At 41.9% G+C, this 23,722-nt stretch overlaps 1 protein-coding gene across 4 annotated transcripts in view; it reads left to right on the top strand.

Annotated features, from left to right (window-relative positions):
* Nucleotides 1-1,615: 1,615 nt before the first annotated feature.
* The window catches only part of LMO3 (LIM domain only 3), a 57,977-nt gene continuing 35,870 nt past the window's right edge, over nt 1,616-23,722 (top strand). Inside the window, exons 1-3 of one of the 4 annotated variants that reach the window (XM_075051327.1) lie at nt 1,616-1,799; nt 2,269-2,552; nt 10,101-10,314. In XM_075051327.1, coding sequence (XP_074907428.1) covers nt 10,109-10,314 — 206 coding nt within the window. In that variant the 5' untranslated portion in view covers nt 1,616-1,799; nt 2,269-2,552; nt 10,101-10,108. Of the gene's footprint in view, nt 2,553-10,085; nt 10,315-23,722 lie in introns of those variants that run through there. The other 3 variants (XM_075051328.1, XM_075051326.1, XM_075051329.1) reach the window with 3 other exon arrangements.

The raw sequence follows: 23,722 nt of genomic DNA, 5'->3' as shown, positions 1-23,722 counted from the left end.
GACATCGGGTATCTTATTGCCACAGTCCAAATAGAGTACTAATTACTGCGAATGATGTCACCGTAGGCAGAGGAATAATCCCATCATTTAATTAGTTGAATGATTTAAACAAAGATTTGCATAGATGCACTAATCAGTTGCCATGAATTACAGAGCAGCAGTTGCCAGCGAGGGGTAACAGATCATACAGTTGGAGGGAAAAAAAAATCTCATCTCCTTGAACATAATTAATTTAATTGTCCTCATTAGCTGTACCATTTGTTTTGATTTTATTTCTCCCTTTCCCCACACATAACTTCTCCCTCCCTCTTTTCTTCTCCTTCTCTGAGTGCATTGGTGGAGAGAGGCACACACACACTCACACTGCTGTATTTTCAGAGTGGTTGTGGCAGAGGTAGTCTATAAACAGAGGGAAGTGAGGCTCTTCTGAGCGTATGGGTGCGTGCAGGAGAGAAGCAGGTTTCTGTCAAGTTTTGCTTTTCTCTATGTGCAGATCAAATCAGCAGAAAGGGGCTCTGGTAGTCTGCTGCCTCTGATTGTGCTTTTCGGGTTCTTGCTCAGGTTGGTTGTGGCTGAGTTTTGTTACTACTTAGAGGGAGAGGGGGCAAGAGATTCAGGAATTGTTCATTGCACAGTATGCTTGTTCCAGGGACGGCTTTATATATATATATCTCTATCTATTTTAAAAAAAGAGAGAGAGAGAGAGAAGCTTACTTGGGGGGGCCGGGGGGGTGGATGGGACCTGTCCTAAACATATGCGTTTCTGAGGTTGCTTTGATTTTTATTAGAACTGCTGGATTATATGAGGGAGGGGTGTAGATGGCAGAGCACTTCAATGCTTTTAAATCTTTCTTGGGTCTTGAAAGACTTCTATAATATGAGTGTCATTCAAATTTAGGGTATATTGTAAGCTGACATCTTTCAAAGCTTTGTGGAAATCTAGTGTGGTGCTTCTAATAGCAGACAACAGATATTCACTTTGAAGTCTGAAAACTGTATTCACAAATTCTTAATCTGGTCTTTCTCCAACTGCAGATGGCTCTTAGAGGAAGATGCTTTGGATTTTTTTTAACTTTATTTACAGTAGGCTAGGCTCAACATCCTTCTTAGAAAACACGAAGAAACAATCATCCGCGAGCGTGACTGAATATCAAAGCGTGCTCTCTCTCCCCCGTGTTTGCCTGCCTGTCTGTCTGTCTGTCTCTCGGCCAGGGGTGTCCAACACCTCGAACACCCCCGTCTCTCTTTTTTTTTCCCCCTCCACCACTAGGCAGAGGATAAGGATCCGTCTGGGGCTCCTGGCACGAGGCTCCCGTAGGGGGGACACGGCTTGTCCTCCTTCAGCCGAAGCGGTGCAGGGAGGGTGCTGGCATGCGGCGAGCGGTGCCCGGGCTGCGCCGGGGCCGGGGGGCGGCGGGCGGGGGCCGGGGCCGGGGCGCGCTGGCGGCGGCGGGCGGGCGGCCGGGGACCGCGCGGGGGAGCGGGAAACTTTCACGCCGGAGTTTCCACTCCTTGCTGAGCAGCTCGGATCTAGCGCGGAGAGAGGCAGCGTTTTCACCTTCGGGGATTTTTCTCATTACTCATTAATAGAGAGATCTGTATCTCGCCGGTTTTTCTCTCCTTTTTTTTTTTTTTTTTTTTTTTTGCGTAGGCAACTTATTGTTTGGTTTAGGCAAAGTATTTGGGGAGGAGTGCTGGGGGGGGGGGGGGGGGGGCCGGCGGGACGACGCTCCCCTGCTTCCCCGGGTGTGTTTCTGGAGCGCTCTCCGGGAAGGTGATCCTGAGCCGCTTCAGTAGAGGTCACTTGTGTGTGCGTGTGTGTGTGTCCCTGGTGTTTGTGTCTAGCATATGCATGTGGTTTTGCTGACTGCACTTGCAGGCTTGTAAATTTTCACCATGGGAAATTACCAACAAAGCCCAATCTGTCTCCTGGCTGCTCTGCACTTTCCGAGGGCGGCTGTACTTGAGCGAGCTGCAGAACGAGAGAGAAAGAGAGAGGGAGAGCGAGGAAGGGGGAGCTGGGAGGGGGGAGAGGGAGAGGAAGGGTGGGTGGGTGGGTGGGTGGAGGGGGAGAGAGGTAAATAGCCTTAAATCGGAAGGGAGCTGCTTCTCTGTGGTCTTCCACAAGAGCTGCCTGGGCTCTGCCGGCTCAGTAATAACTGAGTGACCTTTTCTTTTGCTGTATTATGTCTGGCTGGTAAGGGATTGCATTTTGCAGCTGATAAAGCCCTGACTTCATTCAACTCGGCTCCTCACACGCTGCTTTAGGTAAGTTGTCTTCAGCCAGGACGGAGACAGACAGCCTTGGACTGCAAGATACTAAAAGGAGGACACCTGTAGCTCGGATGCGGTCAACACAATTACTTGGCGGATCCTTGAGGACCTCATTATTTTAAACTTAAAGAATAGCGATCTCCCTCCCCATCTCTCCCACCCCCTCTTTATTTTTTTTCCCCAAACAATGCTTCTTTTTGACCTTTCCCAAGGAGAAGAGCTACAAAGCAGCCACTGTGCTTATTGAACTGCCTCCTCTCTATCGCTTAATTGAGAAGGTAAGTGAGGCAACTGTGTACATAAGCTTTGGGTCATTTGTGTATGTGTGTCTGCATCACGCTCTCTCTCCTCTCTCCTCTCCCTCTCTCTCTGAGTCATAAGCCGGGGCTGCAATACACACACACACATCTCTGCACTGCAACTTTCACTCAAGCTGCAGCTCTGCTGAGACTGTTTTGTTTAAATCATGTGAGGCTTCATTATTTTTATGATGAGACATGAAATACATGCAAGCGGAGGATGCTGAGCGAAACCCATCCGACTGCACGTCTCGAGAAATAGCAGTCAAAGTTAATAATGAATTGCAGCAAACGCGCACCCCCCCCCCCCCGTTATTATTGTTGTTATTATTCTTGCTTCTTCCAGAGCTTCTCGAAACGTGCTCTCAATTACCAAGGGAGTCGGTTAATTTCCCACTCCCCGGCTTTAATCCACAAGCCTTCCCCGTACGGCAGTTTCATTTGCAACTGGTTCGGTGCAGGGTTAACCCTTTGGGCAGAGCGGAGGCAGGAGCGCGGCTGCCGCCGGGGCGGAGAGCCCGGGGGGGGGCAGAGGCGCCCCCGGGGGCCGCGCTCCCGCAGCCTCCCTTCGACCGGCGTGCGGGAAGGGCAGCCGGGCTGGCGTTATGAAACAGGACTTCTGCCTGCCATCCTCTTCTCTCTTTTTTTCCTCTCTTCTCCACCGCCCCCCCCCCCCCCCCTTCATACCGAGCGCGATGTGGTATGCTAACGCCGCATGTGACAGTTTAATCAAACCCATTTGTTACAACAAAGCTAAGAGACCGCTGGGATTAGAGGCTTACGGGCAGAGTTAGGGGAGCATGTGGCTTTGTCGCTCGCCATCGCCGTGCGCGGCCGGCGGCTCGGGGTGTGCCGCCCCCCCCCGCCGCCCCCCGCCCGCCGGGCTGCGGCGCGCCGCGCTCCGCTCACTTGACCCGCAGCCGGGGGAAGCACTTGCTACTTTGGCCGGGATTTGGGTGCTTCGATGAGAAGGAGCTCTGCGGGCGCCCGTAAATCAACTCATGCAGAAAAAGGAGAAAAGTTTTGGTAAGGCGGCGGTCTGCTGGTTTGGAGCGCACCGAGCAGGAGCGGTGCGCCTTGAGGGGGGGGAACCGGGGGGGGGGACGAGGCGAGGGGGCTTCTCTCTCCTCTTCCATCCCGACTGCGGTGCGGAGCGAGCGTCCGTGTGTGCTCTGAGGAGACCCCGAACACCGCTGCCTAGGACAGCTTTGTAGGAGCGCCGCTTAAAGCAATTAATCCTGGTGGGTGCGACAAATATCGGCACATGCTTTGCCCGCACCTCCCTCTCCCCTCCGCTCCCCGTCGCCCCATCCCTGGGATGCTTGAAAAGGAATTAGCACAAAAGGCTCGAGCGTCTAACTCCGAAAGGGATTCTTTGTTGTAGAGTGTATGTTTCTTATTTATTTTTTTATTTTGCATGTGAGCTGCATCAAAATTGAACTCAGTCTTGCAAATCTCTTGTTGGCCTTTGCCAAGCACTAGCACTTTGCTGCCATGGTAACTGTAATTAAACTGATAAGAGTGGAAAAATGTCAGTATCTCTGAGCCTTGCAGCTGCATTGGAGAAAAAGGGAATCAAATTGGTTCCCAGCACCGCTGCTCTAAAAAAGGAGGGAGGGAGCGGGGGGGGCCGGGGGAGAGAGGTGGGGGGACACGCCAGGGGTAGGAACATAGCTGAGCAGCTCCCGTCCCTGCGAGCCGGGCACATCTATTTGCTGTGGTGTCCCTTAGGGGGCTACAGCCTGCAGGGATGCTCTGGGCCACTGAACAGAGAGAAACAAGCTTTTAGGCCCAATCTAGCTTTCAAAAAGAGAAGGGGAAAGAAGAGGAGAAATCTTTTGTTTGGTGTCTCTTGGCAATCGACTGGCCATGTTGGCCAAATTCTTTTAATCTGTATCACTGCTCCTAGCTGTGGGACTGCATTCCCATTTTTAGTTTTTACCTAACCTCTTTTTTTTTCCCTGCACTTCCCAACCCACCTCCTTTATTGAAAAAAAAAAAAAAAAATCCCCCCCCCTCCAGATTCCTCTGTAGAAGAAGGGGCAGGAGGTGAAGTTTAGTTATATACCGTGGAAAATTAACTCAAAAGTATGCAGAAGAGACTATATTCAGAGTACTAAAATCCTTACTTTCATTTTTTTTAAAAAAACCTGAGTGTTAGGGAGTTGCGGTTACTTTGTTGTGTTAACTACAGAAGCTGAGACTGTGTGGATGAATGGCACAGAACAAGAGAGCATAATGGAGGCAATCAACCGTTAGGCTGGTTCACAATGCAATCCAGGCAATTAAAAGCTCACCAGAGTTTAAATGAAATGGTTCTGCTTATTTCTGTGCACCACACTGCACAGGCTATTATTTATGTCTCTTTTTTTAATTATGATTTCCCTTAAACTGTCAAATAACTCAGAATAGCAGGGTCTCGGAGGCAATAAGAATTTTCCACAGAACAATTTACATGCCAATCTAAAACTAGTTACGACTCCTGATGTGCTACATGCAAGTTCTGAAATGTTTCTTAGCTTCTGAAACCCTAACTTTTTTTTTTTTTTTAAGTCTGCGTGTGTATTGTCCTGAATAATTGGAGCTCTGAACGCTGTTAGGATGAAGCTACAAAGTGGGAAAGCATCAGAAAAGTATTCTTTTTATCTTCTACTAGAACTCTAACTCTCTTGTTGGCTACATATTGTCTGTCAGTTTGCTATCTTTTAAAGACCAGTGCACTGATACTTAATTTGCTCCAAACTGATTTTTTTTTTTTTTCTTTTTAAAGTAGAGGCAAGTCTTCCCTTCCTTTCTGTACATACTACTGTCCTTGGTAGAACTGTGTGCATGCCTCTGCAAAGGAGGCGGGGGGGGGGGGGAGGAGGAGAGTGGTCTTTTAAAAGTTTTAAAGTGATCCAGTGCATAATAACATCCAACTCTTCCTCCCTTAACATGCCTTTCAAAGACTGTCTGTACCACAAACCAGAAACTGAGTTCTGTGGGTCTTGTGCTGCACTCAGCACCATCAGGGACCAATCCTGCTTACAGATGCTACTACATCACTAAGAAAATACAGTTCATTATGTCAAATCTTCATTCCCTTTGATTTTTGAGAACGGTGATGATTGGAGTGGAATGAATGGATTTTTGTTTCTCTGCCTTCTTCCAGGAGCCTAATTTAGCTTTTTCAAGCAATCTTTCCTCTTTATCCTGAAATCACAGTTACAAATCATTTGACAGTGTTTCATCACACAATAACAACAGTGACCAGGGATAGGAGTCAGTTGCGTCGAACTTATTTGGGGAGACCGAGGGGAAATCCAAAAACCTGCAAATCAGGTTATTAAGTTCTCCCTTCAAAAATCCTAAAGGTGGTGGTTGGTGATGAAGAAGTCTTGTTCTTGACACAGCTCTGCAGTTTATGTGCAGTGTCTTGGGGACTGTGGAGGGAGGGAGGGAGGGAATGGAGGGAAGGATAGAGGAAGCCCTTGAAAGCATATTGGGGTGAAATAAGAAGGGTTTGTCTGACAGTGACAGACTAGGCACTGAAATTTCTCAGTTCTGAGAACAGATCTGCTCTGTGATGCAGAGAATGGGTAGGACTGCAGAACTGAAGGGAAAGCTTGGTTTGATCCCCCCCCCCCCCCCAGCCTGGTTGTAGCACTTATGGTATTGTATGGTTTTTTGGAAGTACTCCATAAGCTCTGCTTTCCTGAGGGAGGAGGGCAGCCAGGCAGCAGTGCTGTGTGCCGCTACCTGATATTTCAGCGGCGAGCAGTTTGGATGGTTTTGTGGGTGCTGTCAGCCTCTGAAAGGGTCCTTCCTGTGTCCTAAGAAATAAATGGGTACTTAAACTGCAGCCTGTGAAAAGCTGGCTGACAGTAAGCTGCAGGTGTTCTTACTGCCAAATTAAGAGAGAGCTAAAAATACACGAGCGCGTATCTGAAAAGTATAACTGCATTGGAGTTCTTATGGGAACGTTAGAGAGATGGTCTGTGAGGTGATCTGCATTAAGGTGGCTCATACAATACAGAAAAAAAGTAATAAAATATTCTGTTTTCAAAATTAAGCGATTTAATCCAGGCCATGTGAAGAAAAGGGTATGTGCAAAGAATATGGAGATATGTAAAACTCTTCTCGGAGCACTGTTTTGTGCTTTGTTTTGTCTAGAACCTTGCTACGCTTCAAGAAAAGAGTAACTTTTTTTTATAATGAAGCAGTAGTTTGGGTATTATTTTTTTAAAATTTGATTAAAATAGAAGCAGCATCATTGCAAGTAAAGTGCGAAAAGATCAGATCTATCAGAGGAGAAAAGCATTCCTTCCCTCCTAAAGCTGCTGCAGATTGAATCCCTAATCTGAAGATGCTGCCAGTGGGATGTCAGCACCACCTTCTCTCTCAGCCTCAGGAAAATAGACGTGCAGGGTTGCTAACACTACTTCCATGGGGTGTCTGCCTCTTTTCACTTGCTTCTACGAGGAGGGTGCGGGCTAACGAACATGAATGACAGTGCTCTGTCTACTTTCCTGATGCAGCAAATATCTCAAAAACTGTGCAGGGGTACATGCAAGATTGTGCAAGCTGTGGTTTTATTTGTAATACAATAACCCTGTGTTTGCAGCATATACCTCAGGAATTATCTGGCTTGATTACTGCAATTTGCTCAGATAATTAATTGTTTAGCCTTGTTTCTGTGGCACCTTGTTCCCTTCAGACGGCGCAGGACAGTAGATCAGCCCGGATCAGAGACTGTCAGCCTCCGCTCTCTAACCCGCTTCCTTATCAGGCAACAAAATTTTTACATTAAGATTTTTTTCTTTAAAGCCTTTAACTGTGTTAGCTCCTAGTTTATCCTGCTTTTCCTCGAGCTAAAGATTAAAGTCCTAGAACAGCCCTTTATGCTTCTGAACTTTTTTACTGAGTTCCAAGAAGTTGATACAAATTGTGGCCAGTTTTTTGCATTTGTCCTCTACGTGGCCGAAGAGAGGGGCTGGGGATAAGCCTGTCGGTGGCACTTAGCAGATATTTGTACTCTACTGTGATATGCAACTTTACAGATTAAGGTTTTTCAACTAAGTGCAGGAAGGTATTAGAGTTCCAGCAGGACTTCCCCTTACGGTCAGGTATAGGTTCTTTACCAAAAATCTCTGATGTTTTCACTGCTTTAGCAATTTATTTATAGCCATGTTATTTGCTGCTTCATGTATGTACCCTGGATTCAGGGGAGTCAGCTGGCAATTGAAGATACCGTAAAGGCTCAGCCTTTGTCTCACGGTGCTTGCTCAAGACGTGATGTGCGTGTTCGTTCCCAGATGTGCCACAGACTTATGTGGAGCCCTGTGCAGGTCACTGGATCTCATCCTCCCCTTTCTGAATGAGAAACAGATCTTACAAGTCTGTAAGTGGTGTAGGAGCTATGAGTAGCATTGATTGGGGAGTAATGGGAAGGCAGCAATGCCATTTTTTTATACTTATTGATAGAAAAATACAGACCTTACACTTTTGTTATGAGCTTTAGATGTTAAGCAGCAGTACTGCCGTGGTACTTCAGGGTGCCCACTCGGAGAACTCTGCATATCGCTGAACGGCTAATTTTAACAGATAAATATATTACTCCAAAATGCATAATAGAGTGTATTGCAAAAAGGAGAGCAAGGCTGTTGTGCTCATATGTCACAATAAGAATTACTGTTTTTAATTCAGTGATCAGCTTTGCAGGTGAAACTTGGGAGTTCAGCTTGATAACCCTGGAACGTCACTTAACCGGCTATACAGTCACTGCAGTCCACGTAAATTCAACATGTTCTACATACATATATGCATGGAGATCCCTGGGATACCTCAGCTGGCGTAGCATTTAGCCTTTTGTCTTTGTTAGAACTAATATCCATAAAGGCACACTGTACCATTGCTTCAAAGATTACGCTCATTTTTGTGTTTTCCTTGCGAAAGTTTTTAAAAACCAAACCAAACCCCGAACCCCAGCTTGTTGATGTCCTAGCTCCCAGAGCGTGCCTGTCTGTAGTGGTGTGTTACAGCACCAACCGAGATCTGCTGATAGAAGCTGGGACTGTAAGGCTTTCTTAACGCTAGCTAGTAGAGCATTCTGGATGAGGAGCTCTTGAATTTGCTTTTCTTTGTTACCAGACTGTATTTGACCTTTCCCAGTCTCTGCATAGTAACAGAGTGTCATACCCTGAATTTTGGGGTACTATTTGCTTGTTGGCAACAGCATTCGTTCCCCAATCTTGACAAATTCTCATTGTAGTGTTCAGATGCGCTCTAATGAGTAGGATTTTTTTAAGTTACATCTCTGATTGGCTTTAAAACAGTGAGACAACCTAACGCGATCAAACTGCCTGTCCGTTCTCTCTTTCTCTCTGGTGCCTATTTGATGTCCAACAAAGCATCCACAGGGCTATGATTTTGCTTATTCTAAGAAATGACTTTCAGAGAATTGGTCTGAGTGTAATGGGATGGCAGTTCATGCGATTAACCGAGAGAGACCAGTCTGTAAGCACTGCGGGGCAGTGACCTTCTCTCCCCATTTACTGTAAAACCGAGGGCAATCGATTTTTGTATGGATCTCTGGAAGCTGGCTGCGGTGCTCTGCGTACCATTGCTCCACTGTGTTCCACTTTTACCAGTTGCCTCCCTTAAACAGTGGTTCAGGCACTTGAATTGTTATTTAAATGCTCTCTGCTATTACATCAAAATGTATATATACTTAATGGACAGTACTGTACTCCTTGTCCCAAACTACTTGTTGGCTAAGATTGGGATTGGAAAGTGAGGAAGAGGTTTTCTGTGTTTGTTTTTTTTTTTTCTTTTTTTCCCCTTGACAAACTAGCAACACTCTGACCTTGTGCAGATTATTTAAAATCAGATTTTTCAGAAGATACTTACACTGCAGGTTGTAACTAGAGGTGCTGGTACAGAAGTCTCTGGAAATCTGATTGCTTCATTCATGTGTCTAACAAGAACTGAAATCCTAAAAAGCAAAACAGCCCCCCACCAGCACAAAAATGTCTATGTCAAACCACCCTGTAACTCTGGCCCCTGCCCAGCTTCAGTCTTTTCTTCTTTAGAACCTGGAGTGCTTTTATATTTTATGAATATAGTGCAAATAGGTCCAAATATGTAGATTTAGCTATGTTTGCCATCATAGATATGCCGTTTATTTAAATTTTTGGTTGCTGAGTATTGGATACTTTGGGCAGAAGTGGATGACTTTTCAAATTAACTGTTTTAATTTTTCATTTTAATTTGTTAATCCTATTTCTTTTCAGCAAAGAGACCAGGTGAATGAGGTGTTAAAGAGAAGCTGTGGAACTTAGAGCAGTGGAAGTTTCTGCTCTCAAATTTATCTTAACATTGTTTTCAGCTTGCTGTGGACTCTCTAGGTTATTTCATCCTATCTACACGATTGCCTTTTTAATGAACGGGGGGGGGGGGGGGGCGGGGGCAGCGAGGTGGAGGAAGAAAAGAGACTTGCACTCAAGAGAATATCTATTTTCACTCTTCTCTTGTCTTGTTGTATTTCAGGTATACAAATGCTCTCAGTCCAGCCAGACACCAAGCCGAAAGGTTGTGCTGGCTGCAACCGTAAGATTAAAGACCGGTATCTCCTAAAGGCCCTGGACAAATATTGGCATGAAGACTGCCTGAAATGTGCCTGCTGTGACTGTCGCCTGGGGGAGGTGGGCTCTACCTTGTACACCAAAGCCAACCTTATCCTTTGTCGCAGAGACTATCTGAGGTAGGCCGCGTCCTTCCTACATTCCCTGACAAACGTGGTAGATCTCTTCAGCCCTTCCTACGTAGTCGCTGTCGCATAAGCGGTACTTGAGGGCTGCAAGGCCGACTGTAAGTGGAGGGTGAGAAAACAAATACTGAAGCGTGGAGATAAGACTCAAATCTGAATCAAAAAGCACGCGTAACCAGGTTGTGCAGGTGGCTGCCAGTTTTCTGATGCTAATACTGGGGTCCTGTGCTTCGAGGAGGAGGAGAGTTGAACCCTCCAAGCCTCCCCCAGCACCGTGCTCCTGGGGAGCTGGTGGTCTCCTTCTCCCCCCAGCAGCACGGTGGTGGCCAGGCGTAGCGGCCTGGACCTGCACCCGTGGTCTTCACCACCTCCAGGGCAGGGTTTGGACTCTGTCAGGAGTGCTTCACTCATCTTTGCTTGCCCATTTTCATCCTCTCAGTTTGCCAAGGGATTTCATTTGTGGCATTTGTGGCAGCTTTTACGAGTGTTACTGTTTAGCTGTTAGAAGCTGGACCAAGAGGACCAGTTCTCTTCCCCCTGCTAAATAACCATGTAGCTAGTAGGCTCAAATCCACTCTGGTCCTGGTTTAACTGGGTGATCTGGGTGGGATGCTCGGTAATCTGTTGCCACTTCTCACAGATAGCTAATCATCACCTGATTTTCTGTCGCCTTGTCTGCTTGTGGACCTACATTCTCAAAAGTCTTTGAGGTATAACTCGTAGCAAAGTACTGATGAGCAGCACCAGGCTAGTTTATCTGCAGATTGTATGTGAATAACTAGGGATGCTTTGCAGGAGTTAAGTTTAATCGGGAAGTTTAGTCTCCCTAGGCTCTCAACAGTAAATAGAGAGAAAAGGCTCCTCTGGGGTGATTCAGAGCACCTATTTCCTATAAGAGCACCTTTCCTCCATTCCCTGTAGAGCGGGCCTAATGAGACTAGCTGCTCCAGGCTAACCTGAACTTCTGGGAATATCTCCCCTGCCCCTGTAGTGAAGCCTTTTCCTTTTAAAGGGACATTCAAGTCAGTAATACATTGGGGAAAAATTAAAATTCTTTTTGAACGCGTTAACTTACAAGTTCAGTTTAAGCACAGGTACCAAATAGGAGGTTCCCATACACCGATCAGTTCCCGAGTTGTACAGCATGGGTAGGTTGGAACAGGAATCAAGACTAAAGCGTTATTAACAACTGTTAGTACTCTGGCTCTCCACATTACAACCTGTTTTTTCTAGAGCGGATCAAAAGCCTTCGCAAATGCGTCGTGCAGTTGTTGAGCTGGGGCTGCAAGGCAGATCGGGCTTCTTCAGGTGTGGGCTTGGACTACTTCTTGGTAAAAGTGTTCTCCTACCCCTTAAAACTCTGAACTGAACGCAAGACAGAGTGCTGGGAATTTAGTGTAGAGTCTGCATCTTAAGGCCATTGTGTTAAAGCTGCCAAAGAAGTAGGTAACAAAACCTTTCTTTTAAAAACTGGCAGGGAGCTGTTTGAATAGAAGGGAATTGTTGTACGAGAACCAAGGTCACTTGCGATCTTAAAGAGTGTATCTATAGAGAGGGATCGGAACAGTTTCTGGGGGGAAGGTAACACTTACCCTAATTTTTAAAACCCATTTTAAGAATCTTTCTACAACAAGTGCCTGCAGGAATAAGAAAACTCTGCTATGGCTCTTTGATCTGAGTTCCAAATTTACTGGAGACTTTGAACTTACTGAATCTCCCAAGTGCTAGTGCAGCAGATCCAAAGTTTTAAAATCAAATGTTTTAAAATCAAAACCAAAAGCGATCTAGTAGTAGAGATACGAGCAAAGCATTTCCCCGGCACAGACGCACACACACACACTGCTGCTGCCTGGTCTTTGAAGGTCTAACAGGAGTAAATATTTTGCTAACAGATTGTTGAAATTCATAGTAAGTGATTCAGAGAAAGGAGACTGTATTTTTTATCTGTCATGACCACATTCAAAACTGGTGTTTCGGTTATTTTGTCATACACAATATTTTGCACCAGAGAAACCAGCATACATGAGAAGTCCTATAATCAGTTTTAAGATGTTTCTGATTTTTGTCTCCGGGTTTATCAAGTCTTAATGAAGCTATCTTGGCATGAGCCTTTTTTTAGTGATTCTTGTGAGTGCATAGATTTAAACTTGGTATTTACACTAAACTTCAAACTGATGCACTTAAGGTAATTGCAGATAGTCATTTGCCTCATTGCGTCTTATCTACTTAGTTATGCAGTGAACCTATAAAAGTGATCTTTTTAATGCTAATGTAGAAACTAGTTAAATGTTCTCTAGCTTTGTAGTCAAATAAGATTTCTTATTTAGCAACCCACTTGATATGAATTTAAAGAACAAATTACTTTGTACTAATGATCAGATTAGGGTTCGATTACACTTTCAAACTATCCTCTTAATTTTTTTTTTCTTTTTAACCATAAAGGGAGTCTTTGCTACATATAAAACTGTTCTAGCTTCCTATTAATTTATGTGGTGCCCTCTAGAGGATATGTGGCTTGCACGATACTATAAAGAGTAAAATTGCTTATTAACTTGTCTCTCTGTGTTCATTATGTCTTTCAATAAGACAGCCATTCTACAGATGCTATAAGCAATAATGTAACCAGTTTGGGTGCTTTAACGTTCATGGTTAAATCTGCAAACTGTGTCTTTGGCTATTTGCAAAGATACTTCCAGTATCTCTCATTTAGAGATGCCTGCCAAAAAACTAAATGCTCCCTCGGCCCTGATACACACTCTTGTTCTGCATTTGAGCCCTGAGGTACCCGCTTTGGTGAGCTTTTTATAAATACTCTGTTATCTTCAGAACTTCAAAACCTGCTTTGGTTTAACTCTCTCCTTTGGTCAAATTAACTAATTTTACTGTATTAAAACCTTTTTCTCTGGGTTGGGGAGGATTGAGGGGATGGAAGAAATCTTTAATGAGGTAATGAGCTCGGAAGATACTTTGAGTGTGAGAGGCTTTACCCTGGACTCTGATTCATGTAAGTCACTCCAGTGGTTTCAGAGGTGGCGTACGACACCATGGGTATTAGGGTGGCAACAGCAGGAATGAACTCTGTTTTGTTAACGAGGATGAGAACTGACTTGGGTAAAGAAAGGGCTCAATGTTAGAAATAACACACTCTGTGAAAATGATATGCAGAGTATAATTCCCCTGCAGGCTTCTGTCTCCTGCTTATACACTCTTGGGTTAGAAAGTGAAGACTTAATTTAAGGAACTTAGGTTTACGCCAATATTTCAAGTCCATTTACAGTAAGTGAAATATGCAAGGAGGTTTTTTTTCCCTTTTCTTTTTCCCTCCAGAGCTGTACAGTGACATCTTAATGTATCAGCCTATCCTGCTCTGTCCTCTCTTCTGACTGGCAGCATGTCCATTTACAAGCACAATATTCCCTTTGAAATCTGTCATTACTGCCATTAATGACCAGTCGTTATGTTAACAGCCCTTGGGCTGTTAACATGTCAAACTGGTTGTTAACTAGAATGTTATTACTTATTTAAACCGCAGGTATGAGTTGTGTGAAATGCTCTTTGGTTGTGCGTTCTGGGCTGTTTCTGCTCAAAACAATAGGGAAACAGCAGAGCGTTTGCCTTTGGGGTGCCAAGGGATTTGCTTTCTGTTCCATCTGCTCATTTGATTTCTGCATATTTGTGAGGTCCTCCTACCACTGGCCAGCCTCCTAATTTCAGGTGCAACTATGTGCAATCCTGTCTCTTAGCCTCGCGTGCAAATGGGCAGCCGCAGATATTTCCAGATGCACAGTAATGCCTGCTGCACATTTGAGATTAATATCTGGCCCCTAAAAGTGTAAAATGAAAGACCGACAATTACATGTAACTCAGTTGTATTAAATAATGAGCTTCCTCAGATGCAGTGAAAATATGAAAGTACAGCTGTGCTAAGCTAGTAGCAATGTAGGTCAATCACCCTTTTCACTTAGGTTTTTAACTACGCAAACCCTGCTGAGCGACCAATGACTACAAAGTGCTGTTTCATTCCTATTTAATTTTGGCAGCATTTTACTGAAGAGCAGGCATTCATGCAGCTAAATTATCTTCACCGTTTCTGGTTTTAACTCCAGCTCCATGACACTAAATGTTGGAGTGCATATCTCTTAGTAAACACAAAGAATGTGGTTTCTGATTTATATTTTTTTTCAAATCCATCTCTTAACATGGAAATTGAATTAGAACTTTTATTACTTTTTGCATAATTTCCCTAGCCAGGCAAACAGATCATAGGAAAAGGATTAACAAAACTAATATATTGGGGTGGAATTTTTGCCCTTAAACACATCTAGAATGTTATCAGGGATGGTGACACAAACGTCTACCCCCTGCCCCCCCAACCTTGGTATTGATTTTGCTTGTAAATGTAGTGCAGACTGTAAAAGTACCACTGAATAGCTATGAAGATGAGTAGATCACTATTACTGAAGAAAAGGGCAGATTGCGTTAGCTTTTTTTTCTTCCTCACTTGCTGGTTTGAAGACCTGAGACAAGCCAGGTTTTTAAAATACATATATTGAATGAGATCTTGTAAATAATGAGACATGACTGCAGAAAGTAGAGTGTTCAACCATAAGCATTGTAAAGATGCTGCCTCTGTAAAATATTTAGCTCGTGAAAGGGTCCAGACTGAAAAGAGTAGAGTTTAGGAAGCAGCTTTTTCCTGTACAACTGCTCGCACTCTAAATGCAATTATTATTTAAAAAAATTATTATGTAGGAGTACTTAGAGAGACTTAAAATGTCTTGTGACCTGGTATTGGTTAGCAGATCCTATTACTCTCTCATGTCATGGAAAATGCACGTTAAGTATTGCAAACACCTAAGGTACCAGCTCTCTTAAATGCATGTATGAATACTTTATATAGATAGTAGTAGTGGGTAGTGGGTTACAAGGTGTTTTCAAAATGACACCTCAGTATGCTTCTTGCCCAGCTTGATTAAATAAGGGTAGGTCTTGAAACATTTAAACTCTGAGTTTTCAGGAATATTGAGGTATTTACAGAAGGGAGGCTTAAGAGAGCTCTTTCTTCACTAAAGCTTTGCAGAACTGAACCCTTATTTATACACTAACATACTTGTTGCAATGCATTGAAATATTCAGGGGAGTACTAGTTTGCAGGAATAGGCCCTAAAAATATTTAAAAAAAAATATATAAAATGGTAGGTGTAACAGTCTGCTTGTACTAATTTTGCTGTGTGATGTATGCGAGATGAATGTTCTCCAAAATTTACATTAATTGTATCATTTAGCATGTCTTAACAGAGAAAAAAAAAAAAAGCAATAATACTCTCTCTCCCACTAATTGCCAAAGGTTTTGAAACCCTCAAAACACCTTAACAGTTTTTGAAGGGATAAGGATGTACTACAAGGAGAGTAACGCACATATGCACAGTTAATCCACCCAACTTGCAAGGAATAATGCCTTTGATTTAGCTACACTCTGGCTAGTTTAGCTTGTTCTTATTTTAGTTCATCTGTGATAGCTTTTAATAAGAAACATTCAATTAAGCTGTTAAAATTGGTGTTTAAGTCATGTTGAAATGCTGTGAAATGTGTGTACTCAAGTTTGACGCTCTTCAGTAGTTCCATGTGTTTTCCCGTATCTGCTGGTATTTTTCTTCAGAGCTGCCAAATTTTTAATAATTGTGTTATTTTTAGTGGCTTAAAATACACAGTTTAATTTCCAAGAATGTGAATGTTCCCTCTTATAAGGCTTCTTGAAAACCAGATGCTTCTCGTGTGTTGTCAAAATACCTCATTAATCCCCTGGAAATGTTCAAAGAATTTCAGGAGACTTTTCAGATGAAAGTGCAGTGCCTCTTAAAGCCTGTCCTATAGCTCTTCATTACCTTTCTACAGTACGGTGTATTTTGATGGAAAATTATTTTACAACAAAGATTTTGTCAATACATAGCAGCTCAATAAATCTTAATAAAACTGGTGATTTTGGGGCAGCATAGGTAAGTCTGCAGTGCCAGAGGGTGGGACAACATTCTTGGTGAAACAACAACCATTCTATAGGTCTGCTTAGTATTTTCTAGAACCTCTTCTAAAAGAAATGCAACTTTCTTGATTTCTTCCTTGCTGAATTTTCCTCAGACTTGACTTTGACTAGTGTTTTTATGAAATATGTTTAAAATAATACCCATATTAAAAAGATTTACTTCAGGAGTAAATATCATCAATTGTATTATGACATGTGATTTGACATCCAAGGCTTAATTGGAAACTCTCTGCATTTTTAGCCGAAGCCTATGTGAAACAATGCCTCTGTGTAAAATGTAGCAGAAGAATATTTAGCTCTTATCGTCTAGCACAGAGATGCCTTTAAGAAGTTCTGATTTCTGCTACATATCTGTTCCTTTTTAAAAAAAAAAAGAAAGAAAAAATTAATTTAATTTGTTTGAAATGTTAATTTTTTTTTTTGTGGCTATTTCACCCACAACTAACAAACAAGTCGTTACTATGTAATTAAAAAAAAAGTTTCTTACTGAATTTTGTTACGTTTAATTTGCTATATTCTTCAAATGTTCCAGATAATATATAGCATTCCTTCTTGATGTGAATATTTGAATAATATGCAACAAGCATGGCTGTTTTTCCTAACAGTATAGTCATGAGCAAAGTGAAAAATTCAAATACTGCTCACCTGGAAATAGAAATTTCATGTAAAAATTCATAATAGATAATTGAGACTTGGCCATCAAAATGGACAACATTGCTACACGCTTTCAGCCCTCCTGACTTTAGGAATTGCTTTTTCTTTTAATTTCTCACTGAAGTTAAATATACTTATGATGAATTTGGAAACCAAAATACACAGTATGCAATACTCAAGTGTCTTCTAAATGAAGTTGGTCTTAACTATTGCTGTCCTTAAGAATCATTATTTTGGGTATACCTTAGTAAATACACTGTTTTTGTGCTGGCTAACTTCCCAATGGATTCTTTACTGTGATAATGGATGACCTTTTAAATAAATCTAAGTCAGTCACAAGCTTTTTTTTTTCCTCCTGATCAAAATTTTCTTGAATCTTTGAAGTTTTTCAGACACAAATATCTGAAGCAATGAGTCTACATTGTCAAAAAGCTTTACATGTTTTACACCTTGTTACAGGGAACTGTAACATAATTCTGGTACTGTTGTTTCATACCTTCCTGAGGCTGCTTCTTGCACAGTCTGAATCATTAGCCTTTGGCACTTGAATCTCATTGTATGTGATTGGTATTTTTTAAAATGGCTATGGATATCAGTAGATTCATATTTTAAAAGAGAAGAGGCTGTTTAAGTCACCTCTAGAATGTGCTGCTTTTTTAGATGCATGTATGAATCTATCAAGTTGTTATCTTCCTGAAAAACGATTGGTGGAAGAGCTTGCTGTACCTGATCAGGCCAAAAAAAAAAAGTCTGTAATGGCCTAGAAATAACTAAAATTTGGGTTTACAGAAACTGCTCGTTCTGCTTCTTTCTAATATTTAGAAATGTATTAAAAAAAAAAAAAAGGCCCCCAAAAACTCAAAACAAAAACCCTGAAACATATCCTGGGTCAAAAATTGACAAAAGTTCTATCAGATCTTGACCAAATACTAGTGAGAACATATATTGCTCAAACAGCAGTATAAGTAGTAGTTCAGCCAAATTTGATCTTTAGCAAGCCATGTGTCAAAATGAAACAATATATGGCTAAGAGACCTTGCAGGCTCTCCATGTTCATGTCATCTCTGCACATCTCCTTGGTATGATACTTATGCATGTATTTATGTAGAAATCATGGTGGAATTCTGCACCCCATGTTATACAGGCACTCGCAATCTGGTCCTGTCTTCTCTAAACCCGATTAAGACAGACTTTAAATCTATGCTGACAATTAAGCATCGTGATAGCCTCATGGCAGTCAGTTAGGTTAGTTGCAGGCTTAATTTAAGCATGTGCTAAAATGTCATTATGGAGTGCTGGTATAATGGATTCACAATTCAGTCCCTCTTCCAGCCTCACATCAGAACTGCAGCTACCAGCAACTGGAGAGTATTTAGCACCTATTTTTCAAAAAGCGCAATGGCCTCGATTATTAACTGCAAAATATTTTCCTCTGGGATTAGCGTGAACCCTGTTTATCTATTTTATAACAAAAGACAGCACAAGGGAACTTTTCACTAGCAGAAAATCACTACTTTTATAAAAGAGAAGAGTATGTTCAGCTCCGGAATGATGTTCCTCAGGAAATTCTCCTGCAGGTCTTGAGTGAAGTGGCATTCTGCAGTACTGGAATTTAAGCTTTTCATCTTTTCTTTTGCAAAAATGTCTTATGTTGGCACATAGTGGATGAAAGTGAGAATTGCCCAACATGCAAAGATACAATTATTTTTTGGGGGGGTGAGAGCAGAGAACATCAGGGATTTTATTGTATCTTTTCTACATTTGGGGGAGGTGAGAGTAAGTGAGTGAGAGTAAGTCAAGTTATACATTTGGATAAGTGACAATATATCGGACTAATTAGGAAGACGCTATACTACACCAGGTAGCAAATGTCCCCTTGCTCTTTTATCACTGCTTTCGTATCACACCTTTGTTTTGAACAAAGCTTGAACCTTTGGACTTTATGTACAGGAGTTATCACTTTTCTCTCTTCATACTAAAATGTGCAAAATGCTTGTGAATCAAACCTGATTTTTGTTCAAGACGAGCTTCCAAGCCATAAATATCAGCATACACAGAGTCTCAGGTTCTAGCTTAGTGAATAGTATTTATTACATTGTAACTCTGCATTGAACAGTATTATTTTTCCATCATGGGACAAAATAAATGTTATTTTTATTTTATTTTATAATGTTATTTCTTTGCAGATACCTTAAAGAGAAATATGTATTAGAGAAAAGTTGATGCAGATACAGATTTAATAATTAACACTCCCCCTTAAATACATCTGCTCTAAGAAACGGAGGTATTTATTATTGCTGATCAACTTCTAAAAACAGTTCCAGTAACAATCACTGAACTTGGTTTTGTCTTTTAGAGGAATTTTAGGAAGGATTTCTAGGTAGAGATAGCTTAAGTGAGTTACAGGCTATGGATTAGGGATGGTAATAACAATTGCAATCACTGTGAATTATTGTCTGAGTTCTCATCTTCTGTCGCTATGGTTGCTTCTACATAAAACTTGTTTTCCTGAAGTCAGGACTGTTACCTTCAGAGCTACTATTCTTTCTCAAAATTAGCATTAAAAAATTAAGATTTTGTTTGTTTGTTTTAGATAGTAGAAAACTTAAAAATTCATCTTCCCATAAAGAAACAAATTGCATTTCTCCACTTTCTAATTTGTGTTAGACAAGTTTTACACAGAATTCAGAAGTTTCTAGGATTTGAGATTACAAAAAAAAACCCCAAATTTGCAAAGAAATCTTTATAAGCCTAATGTGTCTGCCTTATACAAAGTGTCAAGAAGGGGGTGAGCAGTCTCAGTAAGGAGCTGTTCTCCACTAGTTTTTGTTGGCTTCCTTATTTAATTTGTAATCTGATACATTTAAGAACACTTTATACTAAAATAACATTAACCCTAATCCTACAAATGTATACTACATGCTTGACTTGATGTACCCTGAATAATCCTGTTGAAAGCTATCGGGCCTCTTAATTTGGAAACATGCCTTAGTAAAGCCAAATATTTAAAATTGGAATGGCTTTGCCTGCAAACCTCTCTTGAATTGCTGTGTCCTTGTTTTTCGTGTGCTACATACTGTACAGCGATTAGCCCTACCCACAGCACGACTTCGCTCCCTGGTCCAGGAAAAGCTCAAACCCACAACTCTGCTCCTGGCCAGGCACCTTGCTGCCATGTCTAGGATGTCAATCAAAGTTTTGACACCTGTAACAACCTTGCCCTGTTTCTCTCAGATGGAAAGGATGGTTATTTGTATGCTAATCCTACATGCTACTACCCCCAAATCAAACTGCTGGTGGATGATTTAAGGGTTTAACTCTAGGCTTGTCTCTACAACCCATCAGCAGCTCGTGGGCTCTGCTGTCCAGTTTTCCTGGGAGTCAGCAAGCGGTAGGAACTGGGACAAAACTTTATTAAAAAGCCCTGGGATTTTGTGTTGATGTTTGTGAATCTTGGGTTCTCAATTCACTTTCCTTTCATGCTCCAAAACTGTGCTAATGAACCTGTCCTGTGTACTTAGCAGCTTCGGGCTTCTAGAAGGATGTGTTCATTTCAATTAAGATATTAAATTCATGCATTTTTATGTTCCATATAGTATTAAAAATAATTTAAAAAAAATCCAGCATGACATTGAATACTTATAGCAAGAAGCACTAAAAAGTAAATTAATATATTCTTTCTGCTCAGAATTTCACTTATTAAACCAATCTTAAAACCTAGAGGAAATGCTGCAAACATTGCAGCAAATGTGCTGGTTTTAATGAGCCTGGCTGTAGTCTGAAGTTCGCCAAGAGCGCTTCCCCCAGCACCTCCTTACCTAATTCAGTCATAATGCAGAGTGAACTGCTAGTAAAAAGAGTCAGCCAGCAAAACAAAGAGAAATGACTACTTCATGAGCACACATCCAACGATGGGTGTCTTCTGTGCTTTTCTGAGGCCTTTCTTTACCATCCCTGATGTGTCCCTGTCAGGGTCCCAATTACTTTCCGTCTCCAGGTGCAACACAGCCTGAGCATTTTCCTGTAATAGCCCTAACATGTCTTACTACTTCTCCCTGTTCCTTGTGTCTTTTAAGTAGGTTCTTATCAGATAATTATAGGTAAAATATACATATATATTTTATGAGAGCACTTCTGAAATGCATAGGGTAGATGGCAGTGCCCATTGCAAGTTCTTTAACAATTTGACCCTGGAATAGTTCGAAGGCGAGCACAAGAAGTACAACTTCCTGCTCTGGTAAGCAGATGATTGCTTTCATTCGGTTCTTTTCCCTCCTTATACAAACTTAAAAGGCCTCTGAGGTTTACACTGAATAAAAGCTAGTATATATTTGCAAAATTTACTGTAATTTGTCAGATTATCAGTCTTGATAGGGGCTGTGTCTGAACAAATAAATGTGGAACCACCTACCCTAAGTAGTCTTATTATTAATCATGTAGTCTTACTATGTTGGCAGATAAACAATTTTCCTCATGGCCTATTGAAAAAGTAATTTTTATCTATTTTACATATGCGTGTGGATAAATACATGTGTAAGGTTATTTTAGCAGATGTACAATCACTGTAATTATTTTTGTCTGATGCTTTCATTTTGACCACCACAAATCCTTTTCTTCTGAAGTCCAGCTCTTTCTCCTCATAAGCTGATCCTTCTGGTTTTAAGGTGTGCTTTTTTTGGAAAAGTTAGTTCTTATCACCAACTCGTAGGTGTCTCATGTTTGGCTTATTTGTGCAATAATGTCAATATTATGTAAGTATTACAGTTTTGCTTCTAGCAGAGTAACAAAAAGCTGGGATAGGGACAAGTATTCCTTTTCCACCCCAAACAAAAAGAAGAAGAAAATAAAATTGGCATGGGGAGGGAAACAAATTGAGAAAATGATTTCAAGCATGTTTAGTTTCCTGGAAAATCTTGCCTAAGTGCAAAGATGGGATTTTTGTCAGTGTGAGCCTGGAAACCGCTATCCCTGCAAGGCAGTAGAGAACCAACCCTCTTACCTCCCAATCTCTGAAGAACTGTTTTATGCTTGCTTTTAAGCACTGCTGCTTTGAATCCTTAAGCTCTAGCTGACCTCTTGTGGAACCGAATCTAACCTGGACCCAGTGTGCTTGTCTGTTGAGAAAAGGCATTGAAAAGCACACTTCCATAGCCCATGCGCTATATTAGATTCCAGCAGTGCCTTGCTTTCCAGATTGAGTGGTGACATCCAAAGACGGTATCTTCCTGGCAGGACGAATGGACCAGATATTACCAGTGTATTTGCTGTCTGCCTCTTGCTTTGTTACAGGAAAAAAACCCCAAACCCAAACAACCCAACATACAGCAGTTACTGCTAATTCAGCCTTACTGCAGTGCTGCTTGTTGAAGGCACTAGTGCTGATGGGTGGAGGATGCACTGCAAAATTCTTGTGTCTGCCCCTGCTTCAGTGGTGTGCGTTTGGTGTACAATGTAGTCCCTTCTTCCTTCTGCTGTGTACGAGGAGCAGAAGTAGGTATGGCTCTAGTTTTTATATGAATCAGCTAGAGAAGCAAAAGGGTTAACAGCTGCACTTTTTTCTCTGCTTTCCCTGAAATTTCAGAATGCCAAAGATGACAGAAACGTGACACTGGTGTAGGCGACTGTCCTTCCTCATCAGTAATATTTGGGGAGGAAAAATTATTAAATTGCAAATTTAAGAAAACTTGTCAAGAGAAGACAACATCAGTTGTCGTTAGATGGGACCCCTGCTTTCTGTTCCTAAAACTAAATGCAGTCACCAAGACAGCTGCATCTGGGCAGATCACTCTTCCGTAGACTTGCAGTCTTGCTGTCAATTTTCCATCCTCCTTGTGCTCAAAGGGAACACCATCAAACTGGACAACTCCTCACCTTTTAGCGATTGGGAAAGAGTGACAGTTTGTGTGCTCCAAACTGAGCGGTTTTGCTGCAAGATTAATTCTGGAGATCCTCTCATTCTGGAAGTGGAGGTGCATGAACAGAGGCTGCCCGTCGCATGCAGAAGTTTTGGTATTGAAGAAATCCCTCTTGGGAGTAACCCAACCTTTCTCTGTGTTCCGCGTCACTGTTGCTAAACCTCTTGCCCTCCCCCCTAAAAAAAAAACACAAGAAAAAAGTCCCATCACATTCTACTAGCTCCTCCATAATAAGGATATGAAAAATATCAACAGGTGCTCACTAGAAAACAGATGAAAGCAGCACATGCAGTGAGTCAGATGATGGCTAAATTATGTCAGCATGATGTTCGGCTCTGCCAGATTTAAAAGGTCAACACCAAAAGGCAGGCTGGGAAAAAGTTCCGGTAAAGGGGCTAGAAAGAATAAAGGCTTGAAGTCAATGCATGTTGCTCTATTTGTCCCAACATAAACGATGTCTAGTCGCACACATGATATTTGTATCAAATGTTTCCTCTCATGGTCCTAACTATATTAAGCGTGCTGTTGTTGCTTCCTTAATGCAATCTCCAAAGGTCAATCAAGTTAAAGTCAGGCTGATGAGATTAGATATTACTTTAAAAAATGACCAAAAAAAGTGTGTTTGGAGAGAGGCTTGAACTGTCTCCAATATAATTCTGTCTGGTTTGCTCCAGGTTCCTGTATCTTTTCCTGGAAACACTGTGTGAACTGAACTGATCTACTTTAGCTCCAAGTGTGCTTTCTTCTTCTCTGGCGATAGCTGAGGTGTCTGCATGTTCTTGGGGAGAGATGA

Source organism: Buteo buteo, chromosome 19 (assembly GCF_964188355.1).
Source record: "Buteo buteo chromosome 19, bButBut1.hap1.1, whole genome shotgun sequence".
In the NCBI taxonomy this organism is placed as follows: domain Eukaryota; kingdom Metazoa; phylum Chordata; class Aves; order Accipitriformes; family Accipitridae; genus Buteo; species Buteo buteo.
Note: the sequence above shows the minus strand (reverse complement) of the source record. Positions and strands in the feature narration are given on the sequence as shown.